This window comes from Saccoglossus kowalevskii, chromosome 3 (assembly GCF_978046115.1).
Source record: "Saccoglossus kowalevskii chromosome 3, keSacKowa6.1, whole genome shotgun sequence".
NCBI classification, from domain to species: domain Eukaryota; kingdom Metazoa; phylum Hemichordata; class Enteropneusta; family Harrimaniidae; genus Saccoglossus; species Saccoglossus kowalevskii.
The window spans coordinates 38899693-38913550 of NC_140643.1; the positions used below are offsets into that span (position 1 = coordinate 38899693).

A 13858-nucleotide genomic window follows, 5' to 3' on the forward strand; every position below is an offset into this window, starting at 1 on the left:
ATAACTATATATACTCAATGATTCATTTAGTGTTTACATGTAGCTCTGTTATTCTTTTTTCTATCTTCCAAAAAGACTAATGTATTAAAAAAAACAGGAATTCAGAAAGAAATGACCTGGAATGATGGATGCTGACATCATTAAATATTTACAGTTTTAGAAGAATCATATAACCAGTTGAAATTGAAGAAGTGGTATACATTGTGTATCGGCTTATAGGCTGAATATGATGAGAAAGTGGTACTAGTATATCAGCTTAGACTGAATATGATGAGAAAGTGGTACTAGTATATCAGCTTAGACTGAATATGATGAGAAAGTGGTACTAGTATATCAGCTTAGACTGAATATGATGAGAAAGTGGTACTAGTATATCAGCTTAGACTGAATATGATGAGAAAGTGGTACTAGTATATCAGCTTAGACTGAATATGATGAGAAAGTGGTACTAGTATGTCAGCTTGGTCTGAATATGATGAGAAATTAAGTGGTACTAGTATGTCAGCTTAGTCTGAATATGATGAGAAATTAAGTGGTACTAGTATGTCAGCTTAGACTGAATATGATGAGAAAGTGGTACTAGTATGTCAGCTTAGACTGAATATGATGAGAAAGTGGTACTAGTATGTCAGCTTAGACTGAATATGAAGAGAAAGTGGTACTAGTATATCAGCTTAGACTGAATATGATGAGAAAGTGGTACTAGTATATCAGCTTAGACTGAATATGATGAGAAAGTGGTACTAGTATATCAGCTTAGACTGAATATGATGAGAAAGTGGTACTAGTATGTCAGCTTAGACTGAATATGATGAGAAAGTGGTACTAGTATATCAGCTTAGACTGAATATGATGAGAAAGTGGTACTAGTATATCAGCTTAGACTGAATATGATGAGAAAGTGGTACTAGTATATCAGCTTAGACTGAATATGATGAGAAAGTGGTACTAGTATGTCAGCTTAGACTGAATATGATGAGAAAGTGGTACTAGTATGTCAGCTTAGACTGAATATGATGAGAAAGTGGTACTAGTATATCAGCTTAGACTGAATATGATGAGAAAGTGGTACTAGTATATCAGCTTAGACTGAATATGATGAGAAAGTGGTACTAGTATATCAGCTTAGACTGAATATGATGAGAAAGTGGGACTAGTATGTCAGCTTAGACTGAATATGATGAGAAAGTGGTACTAGTATATCAGCTTAGACTGAATATGATGAGAAAGTGGGACTAGTATATCAGCTTAGACTGAATATGATGAGAAAGTGGTACTAGTATATCAGCTTAGACTGAATATGATGAGAAAGTGGTACTAGTATATCAGCTTAGATTGAATATGATGAGAAAGTGGTACTAGTATGTCAGCTTAGACTGAATATGATGAGAAAGTGGTATTAGTATGTCAGCTTAGACTGAATATGATGAGAAAGTGGTACTAGTATATCAGCTTAGACTGAATATGATGAGAAAGTGGGACTAGTATATCAGCTTAGACTGAATATGATGAGAAAGTGGTACTAGTATATCAGCTTAGACTGAATATGATGAGAAAGTGGTACTAGTATGTCAGCTTAGTCTGAATATGATGAGAAAGTGGTACTAGTATGTCAGCTTAGACTGAATATGATGAGAAAGTGGTACTAGTATGTCAGCTTAGACTGAATATGATGAGAAAGTGGTACTAGTAAGTCAGCTTAGACTGAATATGATAAGAAAGTGGTACTAGTATATCAGCTTGGACTGAATATGATGAGAAAGTGGTACTAGTATATCAGCTTAGACTGAATATGATGAGAAAATGGTACTAGTATGTCAGCTTAGACTGAATATGATGAGAAAGTGGTACTAGTATATCAGCTTAGACTGAATATGATGAGAAAATGGTACTAGTATGTCAGCTTAGACTGAATATGATGAGAAAGTGGTACTAGTATGTCAGCTTAGACTGAATATGATGAGAAAGTGGTACTAGTATATCAGCTTAGACTGAATATGATGAGAAAGTGGTACTAGTATATCAGCTTGGACTGAATATGATGAGAAAGTGGTACTAGTATGTCAGCTTAGACTGAATATGATGAGAAAGTGGTACTAGTATGTCAGCTTAGACTGAATATGATGAGAAAGTGGTACTAGTATATCAGCTTAGACTGAATATGATGAGAAAGTGGTACTAGTATGTCAGCTTAGACTGAATATGATGAGAAAGTGGTACTAGTATGTCAGCTTAGACTGAATATGATGAGAAAGTGGTACTAGTATGTCAGCTTAGACTGAATATGATGAGAAAGTGGTACTAGTATATCAGCTTAGACTGAATATGATGAGAAAGTGGTACTAGTATGTCAGCTTAGACTGAATATGATGAGAAAGTGGTACTAGTATGTCAGCTTAGACTGAATATGATGAGAAAGTGGTACTAGTATGTCAGCTTAGACTGAATATGATGAGAAAGTGGTACTAGTATGTCAGCTTAGACTGAATATGATGAGAAAGTGGTACTAGTATGTCAGCTTAGACTGAATATGATGAGAAAGTGGTACTAGTATGTCAGCTTAGACTGAATATGATGAGAAAGTGGTACTAGTATGTCAGCTTAGACTGAATATGATGAGAAAGTGGTACTAGTATGTCAGCTTAGACTGAATATGATGAGAAAGTGGTACTAGTATATCAGCTTAGACTGAATATGATGAGAAAGTGGTACTAGTATGTCAGCTTAGACTGAATATATCAAACAATGCTATTTGATTATTAGTAACGCATAAAGAATAATCTAATTTCTCATAGCCATGTAGTACATATGATTCTTTTTGAATAATACAAACATCAAAAATAATAAATTTGACAGTGGCTTTACTTACCAGTCTGTATGTGGGTCATCTATAACCAGAAGGGTCTTTGTTTTGCCTTTAGGTTCTGTTCTCCCAGTTAATGAACTTAAAAAACCTAAGTCCCTTCGTATTGTCTGTGGTGAGGCTCCAGCAGCCTGCAAAACTCTTTCTCTGTTGTCATCCACACCAATACCTTGCAGGTACCCATTCGGAATGTTTGCTGCAGCATTAGGGTCAGAAAAACGACGCCTCAAAAAATTCATTTTTGAGGTTGAATTAAAGCGGGTGATTTTAGTTCAATAAGAAGCCAGCGTTGAATTGAATTTCACTATACGAGGTAGACCCGCAATTGTAATATCCTCTTTGACAGCTGGCCAATATGTAATAGCAAGTACGGAATAAGACTACACTCGGCAGACAAACTGTCTACGGATCAAATTATTGCTGAAGTTCTTGTGGTTACTGAGTATAAATCAACTGTCACAAAGCCACATAAAAATAAGAAAACCAGCTCTCTCGACAGCAGGTGCAATAGAGTTCAAATATTTATTCGCAACTATAAAATAATATCACCTTACTATGAAAAAAATATAGGATTATATCGTATCGCAACTTCAGTTTTATCTGCAAACCAGTACATCCAAGCGTAAATTAGGTCCCTGATGATTGGCTGAATAATTATTGTTGAATCTTCTATATACTGTAGAATCACACAAAATCTATTGTTTCCATTAGGTATTAATATTCCTAGAATCACTCAGATAAGAATCCAATCTTCTAGCATACACACTTCATTTGTCTGGAAAAAAAAGAAATGTTTGTGAGTGAGTATGTGAAAAAGACAAAATATATTTTTTTATGGTATTTCTGGAATGATTTACTTGAAGTGATTATCAAAGGTGTCACAATTCAGACAACTAGATAAAATAAACCTTAGGATAGAATATAGCATTTGTACCATTCCAAATTTATCACGCCTCACATACACTGTAATCTTCTCAAACATTAATAATTTAAAAATACTCAAAGATACTCACTAAAAAATTATATTTTGAAAGTGTTGCAGTGAATCCATTGCTTTATTTTCACTTTTTACACTTACATGTACAGCATAACTTGTGAAAATACTAACAAATATACTATCTGTCATACTATTAGATATGTAATGTGATGCATACATGCTGTATTTTCACTCACTCTGTTTGTGAAAATATTGCTGCAGGATATCCAAATCACTCATGAAAATAATTTCCATATCCCACAAACCTCAAGTCGAGGACATGGCATTCTATTATTATCAGTAATAAAAAATATATCCTTCATATATCTGAATATAAAGTATACTGTATATTGAAATATTAATGACTATTATGATATATAAATATCACAAGAATTTCAAATTCATACTGACAGTCTCCAAAGTGATTCAGAAGTAAGAATAATCTAGTAGCATCTGGAGTGAAGTATTTCTCTAATCCCTTAGAAATAAAAATTCAATTTATTCATATTGAGATGCAATAAAGCACTGAAATAATGAAGTGATTATCTTTCATAAATTGAACTATTCAAAAACCTGGATCATATCAGAAAATAAATCAGACGTATTATAATGAGCTTCAACAGTAAATATGTGTTTTGCAGACCTTAGGCAAAACAAATTGTTAAGCAGAGTGCATTTACTGCTGTCTATATTACTTCTGTTTGACTGTTCCATCCAATTCTGATTAGAGATTTTGGCAATAGAATATGAAATAATGAACATTATTAGTGCATTTTAATATTTAAATTTTCAATACCTTTATGATAATATATTCTGACTTGCTGAAAATAGCAATCAATATTTTCTTTAATGGAGTTAATATGAAATGTTCCATTCATAATAACTTACTGACCTCTTTGCTATTTAATCAATTATTTAATGTAAATGCCAAGGTTGTATCTCAACATTGAATACCAAAAAACTATAATAATAATTTTCAAGAACATGTCTCAATGAGGATAATTAATTTGCATTAATTATAAATATTAAATAAACAAATATGAAAACAGTATCTGATATTTGCAGAATGTATATTCAAAACAAGCAGCAGGTCGGCTGAGATAGCTCCGCTGTTAGCAAGGCACATTTCAATTAAAGAACAGAAGATATCATTAGAAAATAAACAATATGTATAGTATCAAAGCAATGGGACTTGCTGTTTTCAACAAGAAGTCAAAAATATCACTTTTCACCAACAATGACAAAAATAGTCATCAAAATTAGCTAATTGAAAATATCACCACGAAATTAACAAATCTGAAAGAGAGTCCACATGTAGTACTTATATAATATCAAAGCAATTGGACTTGAGGTTTTTAACAAAACACCAAAATTAGAGAATTGAAGATATCAACATGAAATGAACAAACCTAAGAGAGGTCTACCCAAGGTACATATACACCAAGTATCAAAGCATTCAGGCTAGTAGTTTTCAAGTCGAAAAAGTAAAACATTGCCACAGATGACGACGGACAATCACTCATATGATAAGCTCCGCTCGACAAAGTCGACAGTGGAGCTAATCAAAATTTGTGATTTAAAAGTAAGAGACACAAATTTTTTGTGATTTGAATCCTTTACTCAGTGATAAATCAGTCTGGCACAATATTACATTACTGTTGCACCATTTATATTATAGACATTGAATAAACTGATCAGTCACATTTTCACACAGTTCACATACACTGTAACTATTGAACACTCATAGATAATAATTAAATCCCATGAGATGTGATGCCAATTAAGCACTACCATGTTAACCTTTAAATTGAGAATGAAGTGACATCTCTACCTGTGTTTGATTATTGGGAAGAAACGCAATGCCATACAGACAGAGTGGGCAATAGTACTCATGCATGATCTCCGAAAGATCACACATTCTGGTACTCTCTGAAAGTACAATTAATTCACTATCAAGTCATTGAAAATGACAGAGTCTATGTTGGTACTTTTTTAAAAATAATCTCTTATGACCTAAACAGGGAAGTCATTACCGGCATGCCCATAAAAGGATTGATTCACAATTAAAATGCAAATAGGGTACAAAAATGCACTCACTAATTAATATTTATCAACTGACTGGCAGTTTAGGGAGGTGTACGTGCTACTGAATTTTGACAGTGATTGGGCAGAATGGGAGAAAGACAAATTTACTTGGCACAGTATGTATGTAATTTCACTATTTAAAAAACTAAACCAATTCATGCAACCAATTAAGACTTGTGTTTGTACCAAAATTAAACAAATCTGTGAAAGTGTATCACTTATAACAAAAATAATGCATCAAATTGTGAACCAATTGACTTACATAAAAAATACCAATGTCAATGGCACAATGAAATCAGTCCAGGTATGCCCGAGAAACAGTTTGGATGTAATTTGGGACAAAATGGCTGACAGTCAGCCACACGTCAACCAAACAAATTGATGTGCATATGCATATCCCATTATGATTTGCATGGATGGAATCCAAAATACAAAGTCCACCAAGGTCAAATGAAAATTTTTCAATTATTTTCCCCAAAGCAGTAATCATAAAAATTCAAAAACAGTACATGGCAAAAATTGAAGTAGTGTAAAATATTTTATTTTAGATGGAATTAATTTTCATTGAAAATAACACTTTGACAGTTTTGTATGAAGTTTATTTTCACTGATTTTTGATGTAAAATATAGGAAAATAGTTCCAGGTGAAAGTATTTTTATAGAGCATCAGTACGCCAAAAAGTATCAGTATTTGTGACTTTCAGAGAAGACACATACACATCAATTGTGAGCCGGTAATAACAAGCTCATTACAACAAGACACAAGATAAAGATCAAATTAGATGATTATCAATAAATCCAATTTTTGTTATCAAGATTTTACAAAATGGAGAAATCTAGAGATGGCAAATATTTTACCATGTACTGACCTCAATATTATCAAGAATCATCAATCTGCTATAACATTTTGAAACTATATTGGCTCGACTATTTTGTAATGGACGAATATATACTACTACTATTCTAATAGGGTTAAATTGAATTCTAAATACAATTAATTCATTTACTAGATATTACAAAGGTGAAAATTAGCTTGTTGAAGGTAAAATAAAATATTTTACTTTTATTAGTTTGATAACTTAAATTAGCATATTAGCTACAAGTAGTTCATAATAAATATATTTCTATAAAAAAACAGTGTTTACTAATTACTTTGCAAAAATGTGGTGTTAAAAAATCACACATCACATAAATCCCAGTCTCTAATGAATTCTTTTATAGTCTAATGAGAACATCCATTGAATATAAATTTGAGGTAATATTATTAGACAAATTAGATGATTAATATGCATAGATTAAAAGAAAGAACTATTTTGGTCACTCAGTTATCCCCATATCACCCAGTGCACAAAATTTCATTGAAATCTGATGAGGTAAGGATGAAAACATATTTTGGTACGCTTAATAACAGTCAACAAATATACATGTAGTTTATCTAGGAATACATTGAACAATATACACCAGGGCTTGGACTTCAGTATTAGTAAAATTATGATAATGGTAGTTTTTCTTTATGTGAGCAATAATTGTCACACATAAAGCTTAGCATCATTCTTTTATGAACACACAATTACACATAAAGACCTAAGAACCGTTAAATGGAAGAATTTAGCGCTCAATTGATAAGCAAAGTCGTGAAACTATTGATTGATTTTATGCATAATTAGATTCATTCAATGACAGCCAACCTAAAATTGTCCAGGACACAGTAGATGGATATCATAATCACAGTCACATGACCACAAATGCTGCTCTTCCTGGTAACAGCAGGCCTCAGATAACTCAAGGGATAACAATTGTATGTAAGTGGTTTGAAAAATAATACAATATACCGGTACTGTAGAATACTTAATTTTCGCTTGGAATTGATTTTCACTTTTTTTGGTGAAGGATTCAGTGAAAATAAAATTCAGTGAATAGACCTTTTTTCTTATATTTTACACTGAACTCATCAAAATCAGTGAAAATAAATTCCATACAAAACACCCAAAAAGTCTATTCAGCGAAAATTAATTCCAGCTAAAATAAAGTATTTCACAGTAGTGTAAAAAATACTTGTCAGCTAATATATGAAATATATGTAATCTAGCAATTTTTTTTTTAAATGAAACAGTTTTGCATTCACTGGTGCAACTGTATATAATCCCATTGGGGGAAGAAATCTCATCAGTGTATTTAGTTAACACCACTCACTATTCCTATTTATTCAATAAATTAAGAGAAATCTGTGTGGGTGGAGAATACACTGATTGAGACAGCTACACTAGCCTTCTTGTTTCTATCACAAAGTGTGAATATGCTGAAAGCTGATTTAATTTCGTAAGTCAGTGAAAATAAGGTTATCACAAGGATACCCTGAAGTATGCAGTCAGACAGTAGACAATCGCATCGACCTCTACTCATATATTCATATTCTTTCCAATTTACTTAGAAGTTTAAATGATATAAGTGTTGCAATAATATAGGTAAACATGATAGTTGCACAAGGGTACAAAAGTACATATTTCAATTAAGTTACTTAGTCTCGTAAAACCATATATTTTTGCTGGCATTTAATTTCACTATTTGTACATTTTGAATATTGACTGAATTTTAAATTCGCAGAATTACCAGCAAAATAATGAGTTCTATTGTAATTTTACAAGTCCATGTGAATTTTTTAGCGGGTTTTACTCATCAGCAAAAATAACAATGAACTTAATAACTAAAACCCAGTGAATATTTAATGCACTTCCAGTATTATGTTATGTTTCTAGGTAGCTCTCCAGAATGTAAAATACTTTATTATTAATAATTGGAATTTATTTTTGCTATTTTCGCTGAAGGGATGAATTAGTGAACATATTTTTTCCCTGTGTTCTACATTCAACTCATCAAAATTCAGTTAAAATAAATGCCATACAAAACAGCCAAAATACATTTTTTAGCAATTTCAGCTCAAATAAAGGTCACTTCATTAGACCTCAAAATACCCTGGATGTTCCTATTCTAAATCATGCATCACATTTGAGTCAACGGGAAAGCATGTACTGTCAATTTAATGTACAGTACCTGCATTGAAGTGAAGTGTATATTAATTGATTCATCATGTTGGATTCTGCAGGAAACCTTACAATCAAATTGCAATATATACTATATAGTATATAGTTGAACAAAACAAAGTTGAGAACCGCTGACAGTGTACCGGCACTTAATATATTTCATTGTATGTGGTGTGAATTAACGTAATATATGAAATTCATTTTGAGATAATTATTTGATGGGGCCCAATAACAGGGGAGTTATTTTCAAAAATGAAGCAAGAGTGCAAAAACAATGCTAAAAATCAAGTCTTCAATTTGTAATCCTATAATACAATCTTACACATCAATTATCATGTATATTTTCCTATGCTTGTGAATGAATTGCAAATTTAATATTTAAAATGCATATTGGATTTTAAGCCTCAGTTATATCAAGCATATTTGCTTGATATGTCTGTTGCATTATTTATTCTGAAATAAAAATAACATGCCAGGAAACTTAACATGAATAATTCATTTTCTCAATGTTTTAATGCAAATACAATTCCCCAGTTTACTGAAAATGCACAAAATCAAATTTTGTATTGAGACCTCAAAGGCCTTGTTCACCACCTCAATGGTATTTTGACATCAATGCAATAAATAAAGAATATCAAAAAAATTCTAATTATACTGTACATCGTTAAATTTCACTGCTACATCATTTTGCCATTTTCCAATTCACAATTGCTTCCTTTTGCAAAATTAATTATCAATAAGAGTGACCCTTTCCCTGACATTGTCAACTTTCAAAATCACTTTCATTTGATCATTTTTTTTTATTCAAAGATTAACGATAGTAGGTATTAATATGTCTTATTATTAGTCTGTGACACAGTAGCACACAATGAAGAAACACATGAAATTGACAAAATCCCCTTATATGAAACAAGATTCTTTCCCTCTGGAGCTTTGATCAATTTCTGAGGCACTTAAATTTTGCCCCAAAAATGGGCATGTTGAGATCAGATTCTATACAGCTAAGTCTAAAACATAGATTTAAAGGTTTTTCATGTGTATCATTTAGAACTTCATTGCTCACATTTAGAACGGTCGGTTTGGAGATTTCCCAAAGGCATTACAAGTAGAACATCTTGTGCTGAAGGATTAGTGACAAAATGTGAAAAACTAACACTAATAAAACACTAATTTTCTGTGAATTTCTGAAAATAACTAACAAATTCTAGACACATTTTTACAGTCAATGTACAAGTAAATAATGCACCTTTCAGATTAATACATGTGAACTGAATAACCTTACGTTCAATTTGCTTGCTAATAAACTCTAACTTTGAACATATACTATATACAAGTTGCAGACCTATGGTGACAACATTTTGGAACAGCATTAAAGGCCTTAATTAATAAACCCTTCTTTCAAGTAAAGATATTATATCCATCTTAACTCACCTGCAACTGCTAATAATGAACCAAGCATTGTTAAAGTTTATTCTAATCCATACAATAGTGAACTCTAGGTCAGTGCTACATGTTTCTTGTACATACATGTATTCTGTTTCCCATGGGACAGACTCGTCTCGTAGCAGTAATTTATCATCAACACATCGTAATTGGTTATTACTTTATAAACGAAAGTTTATATTCGGTGTGGTTTGGTAATGTATAGCACAACTTAAAAATCACTCTTTTGTTCTTTTTATAGCAAGATATACACACCTTAAGATCATATAGTGAACTGTTGCATGATGGGAAATGACCTCAAAGCCAGCAGGTGTGCTTGTACTAATGAGAGAGTAATTACATGTGACAGATGTTGTGCATGACTGATTCAATAGCGCCCATACATCACAACTGAACATTTCAGTAACTTTCACTTTTATTGAAATAAGGACAAAGTAATATTAAGTTTCCTTTAAAACATTTGTGATAATTGAAAACAAATTAAACTCCAAATCGATCAATTGATTATTTATTATGAAAATCTCTCAGGAGTTAAGTTTATATTCATATACATTATGACTAATTATAATAACATTATTCATTATTATAATCTAGTTAAAAACATTAATATTCTAAGTGTAATCTATAATAGAAATTGGTAAGATTAAGATTTCCTACTACCATTATATTTATCAGTCGTATGAGTCTTCTCATATTTTTAATATTAAATATTTTCTAAAACAGAACAGACACCAAGCCTAATATACATACCAACAATTCAAAATTATTATACATTCTCCCAATGGCTGTTCTTAAATGTTATTGTTTCAGCTTTAATGACAATATAAAAAAAAATTAAAAAGGTTTTTCTTCATTATCTTGATACAAATGTAGTTAAAATGTCAAGCCCATATCGTGAATAATGTCTGAGAAATGACTGCTAGCATAAGGCCACACCTTAACTGCATGTACTGTAATTGCTTTATTAGTAGTGCATCTCTAATATAACAATTGTGTTTGTTGTATGATGGATAATTAAAATCAGACTTATTTACACACTTGTTATTTATGTAGGACATGCTACCAATAGGGCATTAAATTATATAACTGGACTATACATTTTCTGACATTGTCGTCTTGATGCTTACATTATGAAGAAAATACAAATTTAAATTTATTAGGTTCAATGAAAAATATAATATATTAGTTTTATTTTATTTTTATGCAAATTAGCCATATTCCACCCAATGACTTTTGATGATCTGAACATGTTTGGAAAAAAAACACTGACTTGCAATTGTGGTCTTTCTCAAACTAATCATTAGTCTGTGTTTAAAGCATGGTTAAATTGGGAAAGAAATAACATTAAAGTCTTAAATTGGGGGAAAAAATATAAGATAACCTAATTTGTTGTTAGACTGATACTCAAAATGTAGAATTTTTTTCCTTGGGCCTTAATATTATGAGCCAAGCCCCAAATGAATTTTAATGAAGATAAGGCCAGCTGCAAGCTGTCAAAAATGTCTCTTAAAAGAAGAATTGACTGCATGATTGCATAGTTTTCTGTATGCATGGTGACACATTGCTGACAAGTAAAGATAGATATCCAGGTGTATTGTGTAGTAATGAAGTAACATGATCACTCACTGATCACATGTGATATTTATAGTTTTATACTGAGTTCAAGAAATGTGATTATTATCCTTCATAACACAGTTAATTTGATTGGTTGTTACAAGATCAGTAATTATTAATCTTTGCAAATATGTTATTAGTCCTTTTTCAATTCATGACTGTTTGAAAGTGGCTTCTCCATCAATATAGCTACGACATAGAAATCAGCAGATGAAACAATATGGCTGATACAGAAGACTACAGTAACTGCTTTTTTTGCTAGCATGTTATTTTAGCCAATTTAGCTAATCTGTTATTTCACTAATTAAAGATGTAGCTAATTCAACAGGAAGTATATTCTCATAATGCGATAGTTCACACTTCAGCTAAACTAAGATTCTGTTAATTGTGTTAATGCTCAATATACAGCTAAACATGTATTACAGTATTTGCCAGCTCCAGGGACCAATTTTAATCTGAAATTAAGTTATAGCTCTATAAACCTGGTTTATGGTGTGCCAGTGCGGAAGACTTAGATCATGTTCGATGGGAAGAGTTAGAACTGTATACCAATACAAGCTATGTCAGTTTTCACATTCGATATCTGATATCTTATGAACAGTCTCTTAGCATTATCAGGGATAACACTTACTGGACTTCAGCTTTGGCTTATATCAAGGATTAGCATCTACCAGTGGTTGTTATTCTTAGCATTATTAACACCCACCCACTTGGGTACCATTTGATGTTGCATGTTTGTGTTGTGTTGTTTATGGGAGGAACCATACCTCTTTTGTGTCAATAAAATTTCACACAACCACTTTGGGATGGTAATTCTCTGCCCCAGGCTTAGCAAATAACTCACCGGGTGGTAATTATTGATATCAACCTTGACCTTGGCCAATAACACACAACCACTTTGGGATGATCATTTTTGATATCGACCTCAGTCTTAGTCAATAACACTCACCGGGTGGTAATCATTGATATCAACATCAGCATAACATGCACTCACCTACTTTGGGATGGTAATTCTTGATATCGACCTCAGTCTTAGTCAACAAGCAGCCTGTCGGCTGAGATAGCTCCGCCGTTAGCAAGGCACATTTCAATTAAAGAACTGAAGATATCATTAGAAAATGAACAATATGTATAGTATGTATAGCAATCGGACTTGCTGTTTTCAACAAGAATTCAAAAATATCACTTTTTTACCAAAAATGACATAAATATTCATCTAAATTAGATAATTGAAGATATCATCACGAAATGAACAGATCTGAGAGAGGTCCACATGTAGTACCTATATATGTAATATCAAAGCAATTGGACTTTTGGTTTTTAACAAGAAGTCGAAAATATCACTTTTTACCAAAAATGACAAAAATGTTCACCAAAATTAGAGAATTGAGGATATCATCACAAAATGAACAAATCTGAGAAAGGTCCACATGTAGTACCTATATATGTAATATCAAAGCAATTGGACTTTTGGTTTTTAACAAGAAGTCGAAAATATCACTTTTTACCAAAAATGACAAAACTATTCACCAAAATAAGAGAATTGAAGATATCATCATGAAATGAACAAATCTGAGAGAGGTCTACCCTAGGTACATACACACCAAGGATCAAAGCATTCAGGCTTGTAGTTTTCAAGAAGAAGTCCAAAAAAAAGTAAAACATTCACACGGACACCGACGGACAATCACTCATTTGATAAGCTCCGTCGACAGCGGAGCTAATAAAACAAACTGGGTGGTAATTCTTGATATCGACCTCAGCCTTAGCCAATAACACACAACCACTTAGGGATGGTATTTTTTTTTATATTGGCCTCAGTCTTAGCCAATAACA

At 32.0% G+C, this 13858-nt stretch overlaps 1 protein-coding gene across 2 annotated transcripts in view; it reads right to left on the reverse strand.

Moving 5' to 3' along the window:
* Positions 1-13858, reverse strand: part of LOC144357838 (synapsin-2-like) — a 95145-nt gene that overhangs the window by 61409 nt on the left and 19878 nt on the right. For both annotated transcript variants that reach the window (XM_085497178.1, XM_085497179.1), the window contains exon 2: positions 2870-3638. In XM_085497178.1, the coding sequence (XP_085353304.1) occupies positions 2870-3102 (233 nt within the window). In that variant the 5' untranslated portion in view covers positions 3103-3638. The remainder of the gene's footprint in view (positions 1-2869; positions 3639-13858) is intronic.